Source organism: Delphinus delphis, chromosome 7 (assembly GCF_949987515.2).
Source record: "Delphinus delphis chromosome 7, mDelDel1.2, whole genome shotgun sequence".
Classification (NCBI taxonomy): domain Eukaryota; kingdom Metazoa; phylum Chordata; class Mammalia; order Artiodactyla; family Delphinidae; genus Delphinus; species Delphinus delphis.
In genome coordinates this window covers 7,500,629-7,516,057 of record NC_082689.1, presented here as the reverse complement: position 1 = coordinate 7,516,057, position 15,429 = coordinate 7,500,629, and the positions used below count along the sequence as shown (strand labels likewise).

The 15,429-nt window shown below is 45.4% G+C and overlaps 1 protein-coding gene across 1 annotated transcript in view; it reads left to right on the top strand.

Moving 5' to 3' along the window:
* EFHD1 (EF-hand domain family member D1) overlaps window positions 1–15,429 on the top strand; it is a 39,306-nt gene that overhangs the window by 22,246 nt on the left and 1,631 nt on the right. The window contains exons 2-3 of the mRNA XM_060015476.1: window positions 388–535; window positions 7,683–7,817. Coding sequence (XP_059871459.1) covers window positions 388–535; window positions 7,683–7,817 — 283 coding nt within the window. The remainder of the gene's footprint in view (window positions 1–387; window positions 536–7,682; window positions 7,818–15,429) is intronic.

Here is a 15,429-nt window from a genome sequence, read left to right as displayed (position 1 = left end):
TGGGGCGCCCTGCAGCAGCTATTCTATCGTCTAGCGTCTGGAGGTTCAGTTGATGTTCGTTGACCCAAACTGGGAAAAATCAAGGTAGACGAGCATGTTTTTCATCCTCAAGAAACTTATGGCCTAATTAAGGAGTTGAAAGACATGAAAACACTCCTGCAGTACAGGACCCACTTTGAGTCATATCCCACAGAGCCCCAGAGGTGTTGGAAGAGAGAGAGGGGACCCTTGCAATGCAGTGACCCTGGTGGGCACTGCAAGGCAGGAGTCTTTTGAGTCATTTTTCAGTAAATAAGGCCAAAAGCATTACACATTTGGTAGATTAACAAGTGTCCTTTGGTCCTGGCCATGGCCATCCTTCACCAGCGCCCTGCCTTTGACCTACAGGTATGATGCCGGAAGGGATGGCTTCATTGACCTGATGGAGCTGAAGCTGATGATGGAGAAGCTAGGGGCCCCCCAGACCCACCTGGGCCTGAAGAGCATGATCAAGGAGGTGGACGAGGACTTTGATGGCAAACTCAGCTTCCGTGAGGTACCTGCGTCCTGCTGGCCCTGAGCCCCTGGAGGAGGGGGGTGGCCCTGAGAGGACTCGCAGATTTACCATTCCCTGGAGTGCAAATGGCTTTGGCCTCTCTTGAGTGCTGCTTGGATATTTAACCTACAGTTCTGCTTTTTAAAATAAATTTAAGGATCTAGTGAACCGCAGTGCTGGCATGAAAAAATGCTGAGCAAGCAGATTGAAAGTCAGTGTGGGTAGGATAACCTCATTTGGGTAAAATGATAAGTACTGAGAAATCTGGAGGGATGTTCACCAAAATATTCATTGTGGATGTTTGTGGGTGCAAAGTGTTGGTGGTTTTATAATTTTATACTTAAAAATATATATTTAAACTGTTAATTTTATAACAAGCATTTAAAAATAGTAAAAAAAAGAAAGAAAGAAAGAAAAAAGAAATTATACAAAGGGTCTTACTCTGTGCCCATGGACCTTCCCCTCCAAACAGGTCCGAGGATGGGTTTTTTTGGTCTTTGAAACCCTGAAATTGTGTTCGTACAGATATCTTCCTGGAAAAGCACATGGAGTCACCTGATCCCCCAATGGATGAAAAGCTCAGCCATTTTTATTTTGGGGAATAAATCTCAAGGCCATTAGGTTTCTTCCATGGCAAGGATGCAGCTCAACAAGGAAGGGAATTCCATGTTTTGTGTGTTTGAGTCTTGCAGAAAGGTTTTTAGATATGTCAGTGACCTGTTATTAGAATAACTTTAGCGACACCATCCAGGCTAAAGGCTTGGACATTAGCCCAGCTGCTGTGGTCTCATTTTCAGTCGTGTCTCTTTGGGGGCCCTTGGGAGTTGAGAGAAGAGAGGACTGTTCTTGTCTCCTGGGGTTTAACCTTGGTTATTCCAGAAAGAGTGGAGTGCAGGCATCCTGGTTTCTGAGAGTGAGAACTTTAGCCGAATACTGGTCATCTTTCCAGGCTAGATAGGGCCTTTGGATGCACTTGCTGGGGGTCTCTGCAGCTGACCTAGCAGCCATGAGTCCCTTCCCCAGCTGGCCTTGCCTCTCACTGCCCACAGATCAACTCCAGAATCTCCCATCTCTTCCTTTCCTAAACTGGCACATATGGAGATGGATCACGAAAACCTGTGCTGGACACAGCCCTCAAGATAATCTGGTACCAGACTTCTCATTTCAAGGCTAAGGAGCTAGAAGACCAAAAGGGTCAACACTTGCCTGAAATCAGGTCCCAGCTCAGGGCTGGGCCTGGGTTACAGCCTCCCCCCATCATTCACCACATTCAACTTCCCAGCTGCCTCTCTGTCTCCCTCGCCTCTCATTTGGTTCCTTTGTATCGTTCATACATCATGCTGGGCATTGGCTCTTTCCAATCTGGGTACCCCTGGAGTGTAGAACGTAAAGGATCATGCCTTGGCGAAGCTTTGGAGGCAAGGTTGGGGAAAGAACTTCTACGGCAAAGTTGTGACCGCTGGAGAACAGAAATTGAGGGTGCTTAGAAAGTCTGTGCAAGTCAGCAACTGAGCTAAGACACAGTCCCTCCCCCGGTTTCACCCAGGAGCCACCCAAATGTGCCCCTCTCTGCGTCCAAGATGCTCAGTTAGCTTTTGGTTAGCTGCTGGCTTGGCCATTTCGCCCAGACGGTGGACAGCAGAGGCTTAGACATCTCCAAAGGGTTTTGTTGTGGGTCCTCAACCTGCCTACAGGCCTTCAGTGACATTCACATTCAGTCTTTTGTCAGTTCAGAGCCCCACTGTGCTCCCAGCTCTAGGAGTTGTACCCAGAGGTACAGGATTTGGACGTATAGATGCATTTGCCATTAATACTCCACAGTCTAACCTCCTGCTCTTAGTATTTCACTCTGCTGGTTTCTGCACATGTTGTAAGCCACTAGTGGGCCGATGCTGTGTTTGTGTAACAAAAAGAGGCTTATAGCCCAACCTCCATCTTCCACACAGAGCTGCATAACTGGAACAAGTTATTTTACTTCTCAGCTTCAGTTTTTCTGTCCTTAAAATAGGGCTGTTGGGCTTCCCTGGTGGCGCAGTGGTTGAGAGTCTGCCTGCCGATGCAGGGGACACGGGTTCGTGCCCCGGTCCGGGAAGATCCGACATGCTGTGGAGCGGCTGGGCCCGTGAGCCGTGGCCACTGGGCCTGCGTGTCCGGAGCCTGTGCTCTGCAACGGGAGAGGCCACAGCAGTGAGAGGTCCGTGTACCGCAAAAAAAAAAAAAAAAAAAAAAAAAAAAATAGGGCTGTTAATAGCTTTTGCTCAGGACTGTTTCGAGAACCAAGTTCTCTTTCTATGCCTCCACCAGTTAGAACTCTTGAATGGAAGTGAGAGAAAGAGAATGCTAGCTAATTTAAATAAGAAAAGAACAAACAGCTATTGGCTTACATACCTGGGAGATGAAGAAGTGGAAGTGTTTTAGTCACAAGTAATCCAGGGTCTTCCTCTTGCCGTATCTTGAATGTGTTTTTTCTGTGTCCACCTCATCTTTTCTTTCCAAATAAGGTGTTGTCCCTGGCATACGACAAGATGGCTGCTGGCAGCTCCAGGCTACATTGTCCCAGGGGATAGAGGGCTTCTTTATCCCAGAGTCCCTACCAGTCTCAGGAGAAGGCTTCTGATTGGCCCTAATAGGGATACATGCCCACCTCCTGGACCAGTCATTGCATCCAGGGTACTGTGATTGGCTAGATCCAGGTCATGTGCCACGAGGCACCATAGTCAACAGCTCCACCATCATCACAGGTGTCCTCATGACCTGGCACTTAGTAGGTGCTTGGTGAGTTTGTATTCCCTTTCTTTTTCTTTGGATTAACTCAACTGAAGTGAGTTATATCTAAATAAAAGCTACTTTCCCCCAACATACAAGGAAATCAATCTTTCTTTTAAACCATTTCTCTTCCAATTATGAAAATAATATATGCACACAAGGGGCATTTTAGAAGATGGCATATATGGAACCATTAAAAATGATGATGTATTCAATAGCACAGTGTTTGATGACCAGAGAACACATGTTGACAATGTAAAAAGCAGGGAAAAAAGCAGATTTCCAAACTGTATATAAAATATAATTGTTTAGGGCTTCCCTGGTGGCGCGGTGGTTAAGAATCCACCTGTCGGTGCAGGGGACACAGGTTCGAGCCCTGGTCCGGGAAGATCCCACATACCGTGGAGCAACTAAGCCCGTGCACCACAACTACTGAACCTGCGCTCTAAAACCCACGAGCCACAACTACTGAAGCCCACATGCCTAGAGTCTGTGGCTTTGCAACAAGAGAAGCCACCACAATGAGAAGCCCGTGCACCACAACAAAGAGTAGCCTCCGCTCTCTGCAACTAGAGAAGGGTTGCACGCAACAACGAAGCCAAAAATAAATAAATAAATACTTTAAAAAAGAAGTAATCATTAAGATAAATAAATTAATTTAAAAAATAAAATATAATTGTTTGCATTTATGGTTTATGTACGTGTACAGACATGTAGAAGAAGTCATAAGGATGGACCAGAGTTAGCAGTTCCATGTCCATAACTGTAGGCATCTAGAATCCTATTCCAGGCACTCACCACCTCATTCTCCTTTGGAGGAAGACAGCGAGGACTTAATATCCTCCCCTCTTTTTTTGTAGTCCTTACTAATTCCATTACACCTGTCTCAAAGCGAATGGCTCCAAGGCCAGATGTGTGGTAGTTTTGTACAAAGGCTGCATAAGGGGTTTACTAGATTCCATGTTAGTACTGAGAACTGTAGGCCCTGTTTTCTCCTCCCACCTTACCCTCTCTGGGGTGGGTCCCTGGCAGCCCTGGCTGTGCTGGGTTGCACCCCTGCCTGTTCATGGTTGATTGGACCATGGATGGACCTCTGGCTAGACTAGGTCAGTTGGATTCCCTATCTGGGATTTTGAAACTGGGGCTGAAGTACTGCACGTTGGCTGTGCAGGTGGCTCTTCCCATAAGAGTGACTCAATGTGGGGCAGCCATTTTCTCCCACGTGGTCCAGACACAAGAGCTCAGGAGGGAATGTTGCCTCCAATCCTGAGAACATTGCCTCTCCCTGTTCCAGTCCTCTTCCAGGTCACTGTATTTTACCCTTGGGTTTTTGAGACATCCTTTCTGTATAATGAATACCTCCTTTTTACTTAAGCCAACAAGTGTGTTTCTGTCACTTGCCATCTAAGAGCTCTAACTAATGTGGGGAAGTGTTTGCATCATCAATCAGAGTCATGAAATTTAAAATTTCCTTAAATTTGGGACTTCCCTGGCGGTCCAGTGGTTAAGACTTCGCCTTGCAGTGCAAGGGGTGCAGGTTCGATACCTGGTCGGGGAGCTAAGATCCCACATGACTTGCGGCCCCAAAAAACCAAAACATAAAACAGAAGCAATATTGTAACAGATTCAATAAAGACATTAAAAATGGTCCACATCAAAAAAATCTTTAAAAAAATTCAATCAAAAAAAATTTCCTTAAATTTATCAGAAGCATTTGACAGCTTGCGTCTGAAACTGCTTTTTAGTTTTGTTGGTTCTCTCTGTTTCTTTGTTTTCTGCCTCTCCTTCCCTCCCCCCTCTTTGCTCAGAGTCACAGCTAGGACACTTTCCAATTCTCTACAACATACCAGTCTTTGTGGACTATAAATAGGAAGACAAACAAGGCTGGGCAGTTGGAGAAATTGTCATTCAGGGGTTGGGGATTGTAATACACTAAATGGGAAAGTCTGGCGTGCTTTAGGGAAGGCTGAACATTTTCAGGTTGAGCTGGATTTTTTTTTTTTCTTCTTTAACTGGCTGGGGCTGGGAGGGACCCCTGAGTTAGGACAGAGCTGCTGGCGGTCATCCGCTGAGCTGGCAGAGTGAGAGTGAGCCCACGTGGCCAGGACCCTTGAGGAATACTTTGAGCCCTTCTGTAAACACCAACATTGTCATCTCTGCTGCAGATGTGAGAAAAATGAGTTTCAGAGATGAAGAGACACCCCCTCCCCGTCGGGTCACTTGGACTGCTGCTAGGCTGGGGGCAGTGTTCCATCTTTCCTAAGCTGCCTCCCTGGTATGGAGGGGGTATCTGTTTTGTGTTTACCGTATGGAGCATTGGGGAGGGGGGTGGCTTCTGTAACTAAGTGCTTTAAGGATGGGCAGGGTACTGAGGGATGGATGGGTATTTTACTCCTTCTCTCTGCCCGAGGCTCACGTTTGCAGTGCTGAAGTCTTGGCTGCTTCAGGCTCTTCCATGAGAGCCTGGCCACCACCGTCCCCCTGCCCCCTTGTCCCCCATCCTACTCTTGGGGGGGGCCTCACCTCCTTCAGTAGGCTTGATTTCCAAGGCTTCTTTGGAGCCAGTGTTCTGGCTCGGTTAGTCTGCAGCAAACTGAGTCTCTGCCGGCCTCTAGTGAGAGAGTTTGAAGCTGCAGGTGGGTGAAAGTGACGTTTCTGTAGAGTGAAGCGGACCATGGTGGCCTTCGTGAAGCTGAAAGTCCTGGAACATCTTGCTTCACCGCTTGCTTTGTATTTGGCGATGTCCACAGTGAAGTTAGGACCCCTGAAGCAAGAATTACAAAGAAGGGCTTGCCGGCAAGGCATTTTGGGGTGGTGGTAGTGGAAGCCAAGACTTTCACTTAATGAAACACGCTTCCCTCTAGGGATTAAGAGCGTTGGCAGTAAAAGACACAAGTTGGAGTTTGGAAAAAGCGTGCTGAAGTTGTCTTACCTCTCACTGTGCTTTAGCTAATGTTGTTTCCTCTTGGGAAAGACAATCTTTAGAGGAGATGGTCATGAAAAAACCCCCTGAAAACTGACGTTTCACACATATTTTAGGCACTTGAAAACCTGGAGGAGCCTCTTTCTGGGATGAATTGGAATACATCAATTTTTATTCTTTCTAGATGGAAAAATAAATTATGGAAGTTGGAAAGATGTCTGATAGACAAATTCATGAAAATTTTTTAAAGAAGAGAAGTAAAAAGCCATAAAACTTCCTTGGGGGTGATGGAAGGACGTGCAGGTGGGGGCAGGGCGGGGCAGGGACAGCTCTTTCAGGTTGGCCTATTTATTTATTTAAAAATTTATTTTGCAGAAGTCTTAGTACAAGTTGGCTTTAAAGACAAATTCATTCAGGTCACATTTTGAATCTGGAGGAAGGGGGTGGATTATTCAATAAATGATGTGGAGATTACTAGCTAACCATTTGGAAGAAAATAAGGTTAATGATAAACTTCACATGACAAATCAGAATAAATTTGAGATTAAATATTTACGCTTTTGAAAAAGTCATAAATGCAGTAGACAAGAACACAGGCAATTGTTTATGTAACCTTGGTGGCAAGGAAGAATTTTCTAAGCATAACATTGGTGAGAGAAAAGGAAAGCTTGATAATTTTTGAAAAAATTTTGCTGTAAACAAAATTGAAAGGGAAGTGACAGAGCTAATGTATTTGAAACATAAAGTATTTGGAACAAGTTTCTATAAAGATGTCTTAGAAAACACCAAAAATGGTAAATAGTCTAATGCCCAAAATGGGACACAAATGGAAAATGGAAATGGTTCAAAACTGTCCGAAATATTGAATTATTTCGTTTTAAAAAATAGTACATACGGGTCTACTGGATTTTTTCTTTCATGACTGTTAACTAGGATGTTGCCAATTTTTTGCTTTTACAGACAATGCTTCTTAAACTATTGTGTAAATGGTTCTAAAGGACAGATTCCCAGCAGTGGAATTAATGATTGGTAGGGTGAAAACATTTTATATTTTGTAAATATTTCCAAAGTGCCCTCCAAAAATTTTGATTCAAGTTACACTCCCATCAACTCGATATAAGGGTGCCCATTCCCCTACATCCTTGTGGAAAAATAGGCAGCTTTGGTTTCTGTCTTTCTTTCTTTCTTTTTTTTAATTTTTGGCACGGGTCACGTGGGATCTCAGCTCCCCGAACAGGGATCGAACCCACGCCCCCCGCAGTGGAAGGGCAGAGTCTTAACCTCTGGACCATCAGGGAATTCCCCATGTTTTCAGCTTTGACAAAATAATTTGTCACACGGACACGTATACACCCCTTTTAATAGGCTTGGCTATAATGACCCTAGCTCAGGCCAGAGGGGAGTGCTGCGAATCTCTCGGTGATGCTGACTTTGACCCTAATCAACCTTCCCCTGTAGTTCCTGCTCATATTCCACAAGGCCGCAGCGGGGGAACTACAGGAGGACAGTGGGCTGATGGCGCTGGCGAAGCTTTCTGAGATCGATGTTGCCCTGGAGGGCGTCAAAGGTGCCAAGGACTTCTTTGAAGCCAAGGTAGGTGCCTCCTTCCTGTGCGGGGCAATCCCTCCCTCTGCGCACCCTGACCAGCAGGAGCTCCCAGCCAGCGACCAGCTCATCAACTCCCTCAGGACAAGTGAAACAGCAAGTGCTGAATCGTGTGAGCTTGTAGGGAAATGAGAGCGCGTTTGTGTGCTGTCTGAAAATTAAAAGCAAAACAGGAAAACTGCCAGACGGCAAATGCATTTGATCCTGGTTTCAGATTCAAACAGGTCTGCTGGTGCAATGCTGCCAGATTGACTCTGAATCCAGACTTTCCTAAAGAATTCCTCCTTACCCCAAACCACAGTTGAGTTACTTGGACAGCTACCTGCATGTTTGCATCTTAGACACCTGTGTGTAAACAAGTGACTAATGGGGCCCAAGGAGGGTGCCTTGGTGGCTTGCCCTGAATCAGAAAAAGTATTTGCATCATTGACAATGGCTGGGAGCTGGGAAGGAATCTCCAGTGCCTGGTCTTGGAGCCCTTCTGGGTGCTTCCATTCATTCACGAGTTCATACGGTCGTTGAACGTTTATGGAGATCTTACCCCTGCTGGGTGCTGTCGTTTTCCTCTCCACAGGGCACATCTGCAAAAAGGGCGATCAGGAGAGCCCTCCGAATCCCCCTCCACAGCAGTGGAGTGCAGTGGATAAGGCTACCTGGGTTCAGATTCTGCCTCCTCCCTTACCTGTCACCTGTCTGTGCCTTAGTTTCCTCATCTGTATAATGGGGTTGATAATGGGATTGCCATGAGGATTAAATGCATTCATGTGTATGAAGCGTTTAGCAAGCTCCTGGCTCACCGAGAGCACTCTGTATGTGATATGAGCTGTTGGGACGCCCTTCCACTCCAGGCAGGAGACAGCCAGCCTCTTGTGGAGTTTTGGCTTATTCCAGGAGTTTGCCCAGAGACAAAGTGTCCTTGGTGATACAGCCCAGCCTGCTCAGGCCCCTAAGCAGCACTCTCTCTTCACTTCTCTGTGATGTTGCCTTGGAGACAAGAGTCCATCATCTTTCTGCCAGTATGTAAACTGTGAATCGTGGTGGCCTCCTTATGCCTGAATCCCCTACTGCTGTCACCTGGCAGTTTCAGGGACAGGCAGACCACTCACTGCACCTTCAACACCAGCATCGTATATCCAATCTTGAAAGTGGTTTGGCCCTTCCTTCATGACTTAACATTGGTTCAACTCAGTTCCAGAAATGCCAGGCACCAAATCAAGCTCTGGAGAAACTCGCATTGATAATGATGAGTAGAGAGGAGGGATGGTGGGAAGAGTCCTCTCTATTCATTGACTGAATCACCACTTGCAGATCTCCCGAGATGCCTTGGGCAGGGGCCTGGGGTTGAAACCCAAAGTTAACAGGACTCTGTTTTCAGCACACTGCCGTAGCTCGATATGCCGAGCGCTCAAGTCTGTATGGAGTCTCTGAGAATGTCTTATCTGGGCATTCCCAACCTTTTATAATCTGGCTGTGATCCCAGCTCCACCCTTCTTCACCCCTATGCACAGTTCTTCAAGTACTGCCACGTCTTTTCACAACGGGGCCTCGATACCTGCTGTCTCCTCTGCCTGGAATGTCCCACCCAAATGCCTCTTCCATGAGAACTCTACTCATTCTATCAAACCCACCTTAAATTTACCTGACTCTCGGGGCTGAGACTGTCCATGCTCTTCCGGGTGCCTCTATTATGAATGGAAGCAGTATTATAATTTATCTGTTCAAGGCATTCTTGGACGCTCTTGGTAAGAGTATAAATTGACCCAACTCTTTGGAGAGCAGCTTGGGGCCAGCTGTTAACATTTCCTATCCTTCACCTCTGGAAATCTGCCTCGAGGATTTTATCCTTCAGAGATACTCATGAAAATGCACCTAGATGTACAGACAAGGATTTTCATACAGTATTGTTATAACAGAGGAAAATTGGAAACAACCAAAACTTCCACTACCGGGTAGCTGAGTCCCCTGTGGTACACCCACACATTTGTACACCCTGCAGCTCTCAAAGAATGAGATGCTGCTGCATTCATGTGTGGACAGATGTCCCGAATGAACTAGGCAAAACAGTATATTTGAAACCCAATTTCATTAAATAGTTAAGTACAACCTGGATAATTATATACTAAAGTATTAGTAATAGTGATGTCAGAGGAACTTATTTTCTATAATTTGGTGAGGTTTTATAATGTGTGTGCATTATTTTTACAACAAGGAGAAAAGATGAAAAGAATAACAATAAAATTTTTTGTGTTTATACGTCTGCCTCCTCGCCCACAGATTCAAAGGCAGGTGTGTTATGTTTGTAATTACAGTGCCTGACTAATAATGGCTCTCAGGAAATGTTTGCATGAATGACGAATGGAAGGAATTATTGCCCAAGTTTGGGAGAAGGCCATAAAGGAGCTGACATTTGCTACAGATGTTCAGAGATGAATGGGGATTCACCTTGTAATCAGGGAAGGAAAGGCGTTCCTGGCGGAAACAGCAAGAGCAAAGGCTCCAAGGCATGGCGGGGGGGTGGGGGGGAGTGTCTGGAGGTTGGCCTCTGTCCACACTGGATGCAGTTGGACAGGAGGCTCTGGGCTCCCCTGAGGGCCAGGCCTTCCCCAGACTGCTGATCACCAGAATTATCTGCCAACCAGCTTCCCAGACCTCACCCAACTCTACCTGGGCTCTGCAGGTGGGTCCAGTGCATAGCCAGGCTTGGAGGGCAGGGCCTTGATGTGATCAGCAGTGGGCACGATGGGGACAGACTTGCCCCGGGGGAGGCTGGACTCAGGGAGGCCTCCGTAGATGGCTGGAGAAGAATTGCAGGTCCGATGAAGAGCATGACAAAGGGGCTGGGAAGGAGGTAAGGATGAATTCCCAACTCCCTAGAACTCTCAGTATTTATGACCACTTGATTGGAGGTGGAAATTATAATGTCACGAGGTTATTGGAGTTGTGTGGCCAGGGGTTGATGTTTAAAAAATTCAAGACAGGACCCATGCCCGTGAATGTGAATGGTTTATGGAGGAAAAGTGATAAGCTGGGTTTTACTAAGTCCAAGGTGACTTCAGGCAAGGGAAGGTCTACCCCTTCGTCGGAAGGGTACCCTGTTGGTTTTTTTTAGCAACCCTCCTACCCAAGCCTCTTTAGATTGGGTATTTTTCTTTCTAGTATTTCTCACTACCTGGCATATATTTACTGATTGTCTGCAAACCCAGTAAAAAAGAAAGACCTTGTGCCTTTTGTGTGCTAATAGTTTCTGCTCATGTTCTGTTGGACAGAATTTGGCCACACCCAGCTAATGGGAGGCTACAAAATACCTTTTATTTTTCTGGGGATCCATGTGCCCAGTTGTAATTCTGCTACTAAGGAAGATGAGCATACTAGATACTGAGAGTCATGGAATAATCTCTTCCACATTTGTCCACACCTGAACCAACCGCTGGCAAGGGCTGGAGTATCTACCCTGATTGGATTTGCTCCTCGAGCCCAGGGGTGAGGTCAGTCTCCCCTAGACCCTTGGGCCATGTGCCAGGGGAGCATCTCATAGAAAGAAAGAAGGAGGAAATGGATGTTTCATGGACACTCAGCCACACAGACCACAGGATCTATCTATCTTCGCAAGATACAAGCTGAAACCCGAGAACTAGAGGGAATTGACCGAGGGCAGAACGTAATGGTGACTGGACTGTGGGAAAGGAAGTAACCAGAGATACAAGGAAACCCTGGAGAAAATGGTATTTTGGAGGCCAGGAGCAGTTTCAAGAAGAGATTGAATCAGATGAGGCCAGAGCAGAGGTCTTGGGTCCAGCAAATGGGTCAGTGGAGATTTTTGAGAGATGAGGTTCACTGTGGAGGGCAGATTGTAGCAGGGTAAGAGGCGGGTGGGAACTGGGGGGAAAGAGCCCTGATGGCTGCTTTTCTGTCTAGAAGGTTGGCAGAGGGGCCTGGACAAAGTGCGGATGGTAGCTTAGGATCAGGAAAGAACTTCTGAGTTTTGGGATTTCTTTTTAAAGCCTAGGGAAGATAGATGTTGGTGTGTTTTTATGTCACAGGGAAGTGATCCAGGGAGAAGAAAACATGAAGATAAAAAAAGGAAAGGGGTGATTGATGGGACAAGGACTTGGAGATCACGGAATCAAGAGATGAGGCAGACTTTTAATGTGGAGAAGAAGGAGCCCAAGTAAAGTAATTGCAAAGGGCCCCCAACCCTCCTCTGACCTGGCCAGGAATGGGCAGGTGGGGTGACTGACAAACACCTGAGTGCTGATGATGATTGGCCAGACCCTCTGCTGAGCGCTTCAGATTCATGTGTTATCTAATACTCACACAATCACTCTGGAGGTAGGTGTTACTGACCCACTTTGCAGATGAGGAAATTGAAGCTTAGACAGTGGTTTGTTGATAAATGTTAAGCAAATGGCTGTCTGGACAAACTGTATATATATATGCCAAGTTTATTATAAATATATTTTGCAGATATAAAAGATATGCAGCACACATTTTGCAAATAATAAAATATATACTATTTTAATTGTAGATTCCATATAGCCTATTGATTCTTTTTTTAAAAATAAATTTATTTATTTTTGGCTGCTTTGGTTCTTCGTTGCTGTGCGCTGCTCTCTCTAGTTGCAGCGAGCGGGGGCTAGTTCCCCGATAAGGGATCTAACCTGTGCCCCCTGCAGTGGAAGTGCGGAGGAGTCCTAACCACTGGACAGAGCAGGAATCCCCCTTTGCTGGACTCTTGCATCTGTAGGCAGCCTATGATTGCAACTGACAAAAGAATGTAGTTCCGGGGACTTCCCTGGCGGTCCAGTGGTTAAGACTCTGTGCTTCCAATGCAGGGGCAACAGGCTCGATCCCTGGTTGGGGAACTAACACATCCCACATGCTGTGTGGTGCAGCCAAAAAAAAAAAAATGTAATTCCAACATGAATGTTGGTTGGTATTTTGTTTAAAATTAATTTCTAAGAAAAAAGTGAAAGGACATATATCAGAACTTCGTTCAGTCATCAATGACGTGAGCAACATCTTCGCTGAATTTGATAATAGTTTTCAAATATTGGAAACTATAGCTCCATCTTGGAGCTATTCACAATGTAAAGGGTACAAACACTACACATGTTTAAGTTTAAACTTAAAACTTAAAAACATTTTTAACATTTTTCCATCACTTTCTTAAGAAAAGATTGTCTAGACAGTCAATGAAACAATAATCAAAACCCTTGTTTGTAGCATAGTTGTTCCAAGATGTAAATACTCCCACTGGGGTTGCTTTCAAGCTACCAACAGGATACTGTTGAACGCAGAGTTGGGAAGATTCAAGGTAGCATGTCATCATATAGGATTTCCACCTTAGAGGTATAACAGACATAGGTAACCTCAAGAACACAAATAATAGTAAAATGTAGTAAAATAATCAGGAAGTGATGACTTTTAAGTATGTATTACTTTTGTTTGTAATATAATTTATTTAATTGTGAAAGTATATAAATGTAATTTTAACAGCAGCTATATATATATATATATTTTTAGCAGCTATATATTTCTTAAGAATTTTTTGTTATAAACTTTTTTTTTTTTTTTTGGCTGCGTTGGGTCTTTCATTGCTGTGCGCGGGCTTTCTCTCATTGCGGTGAGCCGGGGCTACTCTTGGTTGCAGTGCGCAGGGTTCTCACTACGGTGGCTTCTCTTGTTGCGGAGCACGGGCTCTAGGCGCGCGGGCTTCAGTAGTTGTGGCACACGGGCTCAGTAGTTGTGGCTCACGGGCTCCAGAGCGCAGGCTCAGTAATTGTGGTGCATGGGCTCAGTTGCTTCACAGCATGTGGGATCTTCCCAGACCAGGGTTCGAACCCATGCCCCCCCTGCATTGGCAGGTGGATTCTTAACCACTGTGCCACCAGGGAAGTCCCTTAAGATTTTTTTGATATGGACGATTTTTAAAGTCTTTACTGAATTTGTTACAATATTGCTTCTGTTTGTTATGTTTTGGTGTTTTGGCTGTGAGGCATGTGGGATCTTAGCTCCCCAACCAGGGATCAAACCCGCACCCACTGCATTGGAAGCCAAAGTCTTAACCACTGGACCACCGGGGAAGTCCCTAACAATGGCTATATTTAACAACCAGTTCATAAAATTCCTGAAAATCAAACAACTGGCTTGCAAGCAGGCACCAGCCAGTACACCTCTGAGCCTAGAGATGTTCACTGAAGCGCCCAGGGTCTCACTTCCAGAAGCACAGGGAAAGGGGGAAGGATAAAATGGGTGGGAGAGGAGTCCAGAGTGGACGGACTGCGTTCGTCTGTGTTTTCTAAATGAGGGAGGAGGTGGGCTGCTGAGAGTGACAGGATCCTTAAAGGCTGTGGCTGATCTTCGGACGACCGCTGTGCGGAAAGAGATGGGAGGAGGAGGGCTTTACTGAAGGCCCAGCCCAAACTGGACATCCTCACCTCCCAGTGGGTCCAGACACCGTCCTTGTGAGACTTCTAAGAAAAACACGTTCTCAGCCTGCAAGCAGGAACAAAGTCCTTGGTCCAAGGGCAGCACTTGGCAGACTGGGAGGGGAGAGGTGAAGTGTGTCAGGCAGAAGTTCAGGTCCTAAAAAAAAGAAGTGCAGGTCCTGGGAGTTGGAGGTACTGTGACAGGTGTGTTGCAAAGATTGGTCAGGCATCCTTTCCGGGTTAGAAAGTAAACTAGGGTGAGGCCAACACACTGGAGAATGGGAGTGTGAACCCAGGTTGTAGGGTTCTCTGGATGCTTGGGGAGGCTGGGTAGATAGTAAACTCCAACCTGGACTTCTCGCCAGAGTCAAGAAAGAGCAGTCTCTGTTGAAATTTTTGATGACATCAAAATTTAAATATTTGTATGACCCGAGATACCTTGAAGTTAAAAGACAAACAAAAGACTAGAGGAAAGTAACTAAGAAAAATATATAATGGGGGACTAGACCTAAATTATGTAAAGAATTGCAAATTAAAGGAAAAAAAAAAACCAACTGAATAGAAAAACGGGCAAAGCATACAAATGGGTAATTCACCAAAGAGGAAATAAAAGGAGGTGCCAATTTTTTTGCCTATCAGATTGGCAAACAGGAAAAAGGTTAATGATAAGCGTTGGTAAGGTTGGGAAATGAGCGCTTGCATTCCGTGATGGTGGGGTGCAAACTGGAGCAGCTGTTTGGAGAGCAGTTTAGCAGTCTTTATTAAAGATAATGTACATGCCCAACATGTTTGCAAATTCTACCAAATTGATGAGACACACAGAGAGGGGAAAAAAAAAAGAATCAGTCCTAGAATAGAGGATAAAGATGGATTTATCTGATACTGTATTATTGAAGATGGATTCATATCCCATTCACAATGCCAACAAAAAACATTCAGTATTTGGAAGTAAATTTAGAAGGATTGATTCAGAGAAAGCTGAAAATTTTAGTTGGTAACATTAAAAAAACCCAAAACAACCAGTACTGAATGAAAACTGAGTCATTCAGGGAAAACTGTACATTATAAAGATATCCCTTTGCCGCAGGCAGATTGATGCAGTCCTATTCGAGATGCCTGCAGGATGCTCATTTGGTTTTTGTTTTCCCCTAGAACTAAAGAGTATTATTGTG